Here is a 9,709-nt window from a genome sequence, read left to right on the forward strand (position 1 = left end):
GCTCCCCTCACTCCCCCTTCTCCTCCCTCCACTCCCCTCTCCACTCCCTCACTCCCCCCTCCTCCTCCTCCCTCCGCTCCCCTCACTCCCCCCTCCACTCCCCTCACTCTCCCCCAGGAGTCGATGACTGATCCTCAGACAAACCCGCCGCCGGCGATGAACACGAGAGGCGAGTGTGAGGCGGGAAACACGGACCAGGAGCGGCCCCGGACCCGCCCTCAGCCCGCCCCGCCCAGCCGCCCCAGCCCCCCCAGCCCGGCCCCGCCTCAGCCCCGCCCCCAGCCCGGACCCCGCTCTCAGCCCCGCCCCCAGCCCGGCCCCGCCCCTAGCCCGCCCCTCAGCCCCGCCCCCAGCCCGGACCCGCCCTCAGCCCCGCCCCCAGCTCGAGCCCCGCCCCAGCCCGGGCCCGCCCCCAGCCCGAGCCCCGCCTCAGCCCCGCCCCAGCCCGGACCCCGCCCCAGCCCGGCCCCGCCCTCAGCCCCGCCCCCAGCCGGGCCCCGCCCTCAGCCCCGCCCCAGCCCGGACCCCGCTCTCAGCCCGCCCCCAGCCCGGGCCCGCCCTCAGCCCCGCCCCAGCCCGGGCCCCGCCCTCAGCCCGGGCCCCGCCCTCAGCCCCGCCCCCAGCCCGGCGGCCCGCCCTCAGCCCCGCCCCCAGCCCGGGCCCCGCCCTCAGCCCGGGCCCCGCCCTCAGCCCCGCCCCCAGCCCGGGCCCCGCCCTCAGCCCCGCCCCGGCTGCCGCTCCGCTACGGCTGCTCTTTCTGTGGGAAGCGCTTCCCGGCGCCCTGTAAACTGGAGCTGCACCGCCGCACCCACACCGGGGAGCGGCCGTTCGGGTGCGAGGTCTGCGGGAAGCGCTTCCCCAGCGGCGACGCGCTGAAGGTTCACCGGCGCTACCACACCGGGGAGCGGCCGTTCGGCTGCGAGTCGTGCGGCCGCCGCTTCTACATCTCCAGTAGTCTCCTCCTGCACCGCCGCCTCCACACCGGGGAGCGGCCCTTCCCGTGTGGGCTGTGCGGCCGCCGCTTCATCGCCTCGGCCGAGCTGCTGAAGCACCAGCGGTCGCACGGGGAGGCGGGCGGCGGGGGGTCGGGGTCGGGTCGGGCCGCGCGGCCCCGCGCGCGCCGCTCCCCGGACAGGCCCCTCCCGTGCGGCCTGTGCTCGCGGCACTTCCGCAGTCCCGCCTCCCTGGCGGCGCACCGCCTGTCACACACACCGCCCGACCAGCGGCCCGCGCACCACTGCGCCTCCTGCGGCGGCCGCTTCCCCACCGCCGGGCGGTTGGCCGAGCACCGGCGCTCCGCGCACGCGGGCGAGAGGCCGCACCCGTGTCCGCTGTGCGGCAAACGCTTCGGTACCCCGCGGGGCCTCACCGCCCACCGGCGCACTCACAGCGGCGAGAGGCCCTTCCCCTGTCCCTCCTGCGCCAAGTGCTTCTCCACCTCCAGTAACCTACTGCTGCACCAGCGCATCCACACCGGGGAGCGGCCCTTCCTCTGCCCCGTCTGCGGAAAGCGCTTCTGCCGCGCCAGCCACCTGGCCAGGCACCGCGCCACACACCGGCCCGCGGGCCACACACCGGCCCGCGGGCCACACACCCGGCCACGGGCCGCCAGGCAATAAAGCCCGTTTGCAGTCAACTGAATAAAAGGCCCCAATAGTAACCCAACTGTGTGTTGTCTGAATTAGTGCAAACGGGTTGTCAGATATTGTCCATTTGTAGCCCAAAGTCAACCAAATACAAGGCCCAAAAGTAGCAGAAAGTCTCCGAGAGCCGCCGGACACAACAGCCCCAGTAACCGGGTACTGCGGAGCATCCCCGGGGCCGGTCAGCAACTCGCAGTACTGACCCGGGGACAGCAATAACAACACTGAGAATCAGAGATGGACAAATGGTCACTTACACTTCAGGTTTGAAAACAGCGACAGATGTCCATCAGAGGGAATGGTTTGGTCGATTGGTTCATCGCTTTCAGCGGGTAATCCCCAAAATGTAATCACTCAATCCATTGCGGTCTGTGGGGCACCGCTGTGTCACTGACCTGCACACAAAACACTCAGACAATTCACTTTACAGTATATTCCGAAACACGTTCAGGTGTCACAATGATGGGATAAAATGCAATTATTATTGTTTTTACAACAATACATTCCCACAAAGGGGAAAGGAGGGCATCCAAACCTCCCTGGATGATTAAGGAAATTGGGAAGATAAATGTCTGGTCCAAATTACAGAAGAATACAAATAGAATATAGAAAGTACAGAGAAGAACTGAAAAAGGAAATGAGGGTCAAAGAGATTGTATGAGAAAAGATTAGTGGGTAACATAAAAGAGAGCCCTAAGTTATTTTATAAGCGTATAAAGAATAAAAGGTTAGTCAAAGGTAGAGTGGGTCCAATTAGGGACCAAAGAGGAAATCTTCTTGTGGAGGCAGAGGCTGACGTACTGAATGAGTACTTTGCATCTGTCTTCACAAAAGGAGAGGATGCAGCCAATGTCACAGTATCAGAGGAGAGGGTCATAATAATAGTAATCCTTGAATTTTGAATATAGCGCTTTTTCACGTCTTCTAGACGTCTCAAAGCGCTTCACACAGTGAGTAGGACTGCAATTGAACCCAGGTGTCTCGCTTGCAAGGCGAGTGCTCTAACCACTGAGCTACAGGACTCCACAGATTAGTTAAAAGCAAATCATGTCTAACAAACCTAATATTTTGATGATGTAAAGCAGAGGGTGGATGAACGTATTTCAGTTGATGTAGTTTATATGGATTTTCAAAAGGCATTTGATAAAGTGCCACATAAGAGACTTGTAAACAAAATAGAAGCCCACAGTATTAAAGGGACAGTGGCAGCGGATACAGAAATGGCTGGGACACAGAGAGCAGAGAGTGGTGGTGAACGGTTGTTTTTCTGACTGGAGGGAACAACAACAACAACAACAAAATTACATCTATACAGCGCCTTTCACGTCGGGAGGATGTTCCAAAACGCTGAGCAATCAGGTGTCGAGGCCCGAGCATTGGGGGGGGGGGGGGAGGTGGGGTGTAGGGGTGAGGGAAGGCAGAGAGGTGGGAGGGAGACCAAAGGCATGGTCGAAGAGAAAGGTCTTGAGACCGACCTTGAAGGAGGCCATGGAGGAAGGGAGGCGAAGGGACTGTGGGTTGGAGTTCCAGAGTGTGGGGGCAGAGAGGCTGAAAGCCCGGCCACTGATGGTAGGGCGGGTTAGGCGGGAGACATGGAGCAGGCTGGAGCCTGATGAGCAGAGGGAGCGGGCAGGTTGGTAGGGAGGCAGCAGGTCAGAGAGATAGGATGGGGCAAGGCCATGGATGGCCTTAAAGGTGAGAACGAGGATCTTGAACTTGATCCTCTGGGGGATGGAGAGCCGGTGGAGTCGGGCGAGGGTGGGAGTGATGGGGTCACAGAGTCTGGTGTGTGAGAGTATACGAGCTGCAGAGTTTTGGATGATCTGCAGCTTGTGAAGGGAAGAGTTGGGAAGTCCGATGAGGAGGGAGTTCCCGTAATCCAGCCTTGAGGTGACGAATGCGCGGGTGAGGGTTTGGGCAGCCTGAGGGGTGAGGCAGTGGCAGAATCTGGCAATGTTGCGGAGGTGGTGTTAGGCAGTGCCGGTCATGGTGCAGATGTGGGAAGAAGGGACAGTTCAGGGTCAAACAAGATATCCAGGTTCCTGACCGGCTTAGTGAGGTTAAGTGTGCAGCCGTGGAGGCTGATGCTGCCAGCACCTAAGGTGCGGAGGCGCTGGTGCGAGCCAATCAGCAAGGCCTCGGTCTTGCTGACGTTGAGTTGGCCCTCATCCAGTCGGTCGGTCTGGTCCTGGAGATCAGGGTGGAGGCAGAGAGGTAGAGTTGGGTGTCATCCGCATACATGAGGAAATTTACCCCATGTCTGCAGATGATGTCACCAAGGGGGAGCGTGTAGAGGGTGAAGAGGAGGGGACCGAGGACAGAACCCTGAGGAACACCACACGAGACGGTGCGGGGGCTGGAGAAGAAACCGTTTACCATGACGAAGTGGAGGCGGTGTGAAATGTAGGATCTGAACCAGTCAAGGATAGAGCCTTGAAGGTTGAGGTGGGAGGAGAGGCGGTGGAGGAGGATTGAGTGGTCCACGGTGTCAAAGGCGGCGGAGAGGTCGAAGAGGACGAGGAGGCAGAGGGAGCCCTGGTCACAGATGGTCAGGATATTTTTTATGACCTTGACCAGAGCAGTTTCTGTGCTGTGAGCAATACGGAACCCGATTGGAGGGGTTCATGGAGGGAGTGAGAGGAGAGGAAAGAGCGAAGCTGGGAGGCAACGGCTCTCTCAAGGACCTTGGATAGGAAAGGGAGATTTGAGATGGGCTGGTAGCCTGAGAGCTGTGATGGGTCGAGGGAAGGTTTTTTTCAAGGTGGGGGTGATAGTGGCTGTTTTGAGGGGGGAAGGAACAATGTCAGATGACTGGGAGAGGTTAATGATGTCGGCGAGTGGTGGGGCAAGGAGGTGGAGCTGGGATTTAAGGAGAGGGGTGGCGATGGGGTCGAGGGAGCAGGTGGTGGACTTCATGGAGGTTACTGTGTTGAAGACAGGAAGGGGTGACAGGTTCAAAGGTGTGGAAGGAGGGATGGGTAATTGTCGGATGGGTAATTGTGTGTGGTGGGGGTAGGGAGGGGTTGGAAGTTAGGAGGGCAGTGGCAGTTGAGAGGATTCCCTCGATTTTGGACTCGAGGAAGTCAAGCATTTTCTCGTAGTGGGAGTCAGAGGAAAGTGTGAGGCGTGGCAGGGAGGGCGGAGTCGCCGGTTAGTGGTGGAGAACAGGAGCGTGGGATTGCCTTTCACCTCCAGGATTAACCTGGAATAGAAGGCTGATATGGCTGAGGTGAGAGCGGAGCGGGAGGTCTTGATGAGGTCCAGCCAGATGTGGCGGTGGACCGTTAGGCCAGATTTGAGCCAAGTGCGTTTGGCCGCCTGCACCTGGCCCTTAAGCAAGCGGAGATGCTGGTGAACCAGGGTGAGGATCAGGAATAGGAAGCAGTTCGGGAGGTGAGGGGGGCAAGGACGTCGAGTGTGGTGGAGAGGGTGCTGTGGAGAAGAGTGAGTGCAGCGAGTGGGTTGTTGTGAGTGGTGGGCCAGAGGGGGAGGAGATCAGAGGACTCCAGGGCAGTGGAGAGGGATTGCGGGGAGATCTTCCACGGGCAGTAGAAGATGATGGTAGGTTTGGGGGCAGTGAGGAGAGGGATATGGGATTTGAGGAAGATGAAATGGTGTCAGAGATGGCCTTGTCAGTGATGGTGACATCCGAGACTCTGAGGCCCCAGGTGATCACCAGGTCGAGCGGGTGACCGTGGGTGTGGGTAGCAGAGTGGATGTCGAGGGAGACATTGCGAGAGGAGAGGAGAGAGGAGAAGTCTGAGGATATGGAGCAGGAGGGGGTGAAGTGGAAGTTGAAGTCACCTACGATGATGAGGCGGTCGGAGCAGAAGCACAGGGAAACAAAGAGGCTGAAGATGTCAGAGATGAAGGTGGGAGAGGATTTTGGGGGGCAGTAAAGTAAGGGAATTTTCAGAGAGAGGTGGGAGGGATGGCAGAGGGTAAGGTGTTCGAAGGAGGGGAACGAGCCGGTGGAGTTGGGGGATAGGGCCAGTGATGCCCTGGATATGAGGGCCACACCACCGCCATGACGGTTGAGGTGTGGGGCATTGCGGTACGTGCAGCCAGGTGGTGTGGCCTCAGTGAGGGGAACGTGTCACCTGGGGTGATCCAGGTTTCTGTAAGGGCCATAATGTCAATGTTCTCATCGGGTCTTGTTGGAGATGGAGCTGACATTTTGAAATCCAATACGCAGTGGACAGTTGGCAGGGGGATGTGTGGGATGGGAGTGGGTAGTGGAATGGTTGAGAGGGAGGGTGGGGATGCAGATGACGGAGGAGAGGTTAGCCCCCGGGGTCAGGGGCAGCTTGTGGCAGTAATGGAGAATGGGGCAGTCGGTGTGGCTGCTGCTGGACAACCAGTGCCGAGTGCCATGATGAGCCCGTCGGAGGATTCCGAGGCTGGAGCAGAGGGAGGCAGTGGGGGTGGGGGGGGGGTCAAGCAGAGATAGAACGTGGGGAGGGTGGAGAGAGAGCAGGACAGAGAAGGAGAGTTGCAGGGAAGGGGGCATTTTGGGGGAGGCCAGCTTGGGTCAGGGGCAGCAGCCAAGATGCGCATGCTGGGACAACAGGCAGCAGGTTTAGCAGGACATTGTCAGCCTGTAGGAGGCTGTGGGGACTACCGTTGGCACATAGGGGGGAGGGCGCTCATTGTGGATAGCAACGAGCAGCCGGCAGGGGCAGGTCAGGACAGACAGACAGACAGAGGGTGGGAAGGAGGGAGACAGACAGACAGACGACAGACAGACAGACACTAGTACAGACTATACTATGCTGTACTATTCTAATCAGTAGGTGACTGCAAGAGGACATAGACAGACCGGTGAAACGGGCAGACATGTAGCAGATGAAGTTTAATGTAGGGAAATGCAAAGTGATGCATTTTGTGAGGAAGAATGAGGAGAGGCAATATAAGCTGATGGTACAATCTTAAAGGGGGTGAAGGAACAGAGAGACCTGGGGGTCATATAGTAAATCTTTGAAGGTGGCCGGACAGGCAGATACAGCTGTTAAAGAGCATCCGGGATACTAGGCTTTATAAACAGGGGCATAGAATACACAAGTCAGGAAGTTATGATGAACCTTTATATAAAACACTGGTTAGGCCTCAGCGAGAGACTGTGTGCAGTTCTGGGCCCCACACTTTAGGAAGAATGTCAAGGCATTGGAGAGGGAGCAAAGGAGATTGACCAGGATGGTACCAGGAATGAGGGGCTTCAGTGATCAGGAGAGGTAGAGAAGTGAGGATTATTCTCCTTGGAGCAGAGAAGGTTAACAGGAGACTTAATAGAAGTTTAAAAAATGATGAGGGGATTCGATAGGGTGAAGGAGGAGAAACTATTCCCACTGGCGGGAGGGTCGGTAACCCGAGGGCACTGATTTAAAATAGTTGTTAAAAGAAACAGAGGGGAGGGGAGGAGAAATGTTTTCACACAGCGAGTTGTTGGGATATAGAATGCATTGCCTGAAAGGCTGGTGGAAGCCGATTTGATAACAACCTTTAACAGAGAAGTAGATAATTATTTGGGGAGGACAAGTTTGCAGAGCTATGGGGAAGTGAGATTGAATTAGATAGCTCTTTTCAAAGAGACGGCACAGACACGATGGGCTGAATGACCTCCTTCTGTGTCATTTTATGGTTCTATGATATTTCAGCATCCACCTGTCCATCAGTCCGCCTCATGCTCCGCTATGGCCATGTATATCCCCAAATGTGCACATCTGCACTAATGACAAAAACAGCCTATAAATTAAGCACCGGCACCAAGCCCCCCACCCCATACATCTCCACCAGTTATCGTGAGGTGTATTGGCTGTCCAGAACACTGATTGTTCAGCCCCTTGGGATGTCCTCCCGACATGAAAGGTTGTGTACAAATGTAATTTTGTTGTTGTTGTGGCTTTGTGGCCAACAGGGCAGCTCATGTGAGCACTGGATAATAATAATAATCCTTGCATTTAATATAACGCCTTATCACGTCTTCAAGTCACCTCAAAGCGCTTCACAGAATATACCACAAATTGAATTAACTTTGTGAGCCAATTGCGGAGCAAATTGCGCACAGCAGTGTCCCACAACAGTTGTGGATGAGTGATCAAATTATTATTATTATTCTTGAAGGGATTATTACCCCTGGAAAAGCAATTGTGAGATGAGTGTCTAACCACTAAGCTAAAGGACTCCAAGGATGGGGGTTAGAGACACGGTGAAGGAGGTGAGGGGTTCAGAGACACTGTGAAGGATGTGAGGGGTTAGAGACACGGTGAAGGAGGAGAGGGGTCAGAGGCACTGTGAGGGAGGTGAGCGGTTCAGAGACACTGTGAGGGAGGTGCGGGGTTAGAGACACAGTGAAGGAGGAGAGGGGTCAGAGGCACTGTGAGGGAGGTGAGCGGTTCAGAGACACTGTGAGGGAGGTGAGGGGTTAGAGACACAGTGAAGGAGGTGAAGGGTTCAGAGACACTGTGAGGGAGGTGAGGGGTTAGAGACACGGTGAGGGAGGTGAGGGGTTAGAGACACGGTGAAGGAGGTGAAGGGTTCAGAGACACTGTGAGGGAGGAGAGGGGTTAGAGGCACTGTGAGGCAGGAAAAAGCCTGTGGAGTCCTGTAGCTCAGTGGTTAGAGCACTCGCTTTGCAAGTGAGAGACCTGAGTTCAATTCCAGGCAGAGGGCGAAACCTCGGGCAAGTTTCCTTACTCCACACAGAGCCTATTAATAATCCCTCCAAAACCAAAAACAATTATAAATTGGTCATTTTCAATCTACGACTGTTTGTGGGACATTGCTGTGCGCAATTGGCTGCCGCGTTCGCCCACAAGTATACAGTCAATTCACTTTACAGTGTGTTCTGTGAAGCGCTTTGGGACGTCCTCCCGACGTGAAAAGCGCTGCATCAAATGCAAGGATTATTAAAAAGGCGTGTTACAGAGTTTGCGATTGATTCTGTGCGAGTTCTAAACTTACATTTATAAAGCACCTTTCACATCAGCAGCACATCTCAAAGTGCTTCACAGGAGTTACTGCAAAGTGTGGTGACTGTGTTGAATGGTAACTTTCGAAAGCCAATTAACCCACAACTAAGTGACCAGTTTTATTTGGGGAATTGTCGGCCAGAACACTTGGGAGAGAGAAATTCCAACAAGCTGACAGGGACAGATCCAGAGTGAGGTTTGACGTTTCACCTGAAAAGACGCATAAAACATTGGTGTGGTTTGACGTCGTGATGAAATGGGTGGGAGGTGTACAAAGGCACGTTCGAAGAGAAACATTTTCAGGACTAGAAGACAGGCAAATAGGGGGCAAGAGGGATTGAAACAGAGAGTGACAGAGACTCTGAACATAGTGACTGAAAGCACAGCCGCCAGTTGTGGAATGAACCTTGAGTATCTAATATTCACAACAAACTTTACATGGTTAAAAATCTCACACTCGCAGTGTTAGTAATCCTCACACACTCACAAGGTGAATAATCTCTTGCACATCCAGAGGGTTAATAATCACACACTCAGAGGGTTCAGAATTTCTTATACACTCAAAGAGTTAATAATCCTCAAACACACACAGGGTTAATAATCTTCACACACTCAAATGGTTAATAATTCTCACACATTCAGAGAGTTAATAATCTCTCACAGTGCTTTCGCACTCAAAGGGTTAATGATCTCTCACAGTGTTAATAATCCTCACACACTCACAATGTTAATAAGCTTTCACTCGCACAGTTAATAACCCTTTCAAATTCATCAATTTCTTTAACACCACTTCCTTTCTCCGGTTCTCCCTCTTAACTGTTGCACATCCACCTCTTCTAGACTCAGTGTCTCACTGCCCTTCTCTCCGTTGGACTCGACGCCACCGCCCAGAATATCAATTAGATTCAGACAAACGGTTTCAGAATTGGGATGTAGAAAGTTAATTGTCATATTTTGCGCACAAAATATACAGTAAATTCACTTTAAAGGATACTCTGTGAAACGCTTTTAAACGTCTCAAAGACCTGATAAGGCGCTATATCAAATGCAAGGATTTTTTATGTTATTAAATATGTTTCCTATCGACTAACCTGAGGT

The 9,709-nt window shown here is 54.6% G+C and overlaps 1 protein-coding gene across 1 annotated transcript; it reads left to right on the forward strand.

Annotated features, from left to right (window-relative positions):
* Positions 1 to 770: 770 nt before the first annotated feature.
* On the forward strand, positions 771 to 1,619 carry LOC103172100 (zinc finger and SCAN domain-containing protein 2-like; the record flags this gene model as incomplete). Its single annotated transcript, XM_007884898.2, has 1 exon — positions 771 to 1,619. A coding segment is annotated over one exon (849 nt), but the record flags the coding sequence as incomplete, so codon positions are not given.
* Positions 1,620 to 9,709: the final 8,090 nt, after the last annotated feature.

The sequence above is a fragment of the Callorhinchus milii genome, unplaced genomic scaffold (genome assembly GCF_018977255.1).
Source record: "Callorhinchus milii isolate IMCB2004 unplaced genomic scaffold, IMCB_Cmil_1.0 Scaffold19, whole genome shotgun sequence".
Classification (NCBI taxonomy): Eukaryota; Metazoa; Chordata; class Chondrichthyes; order Chimaeriformes; family Callorhinchidae; genus Callorhinchus; species Callorhinchus milii.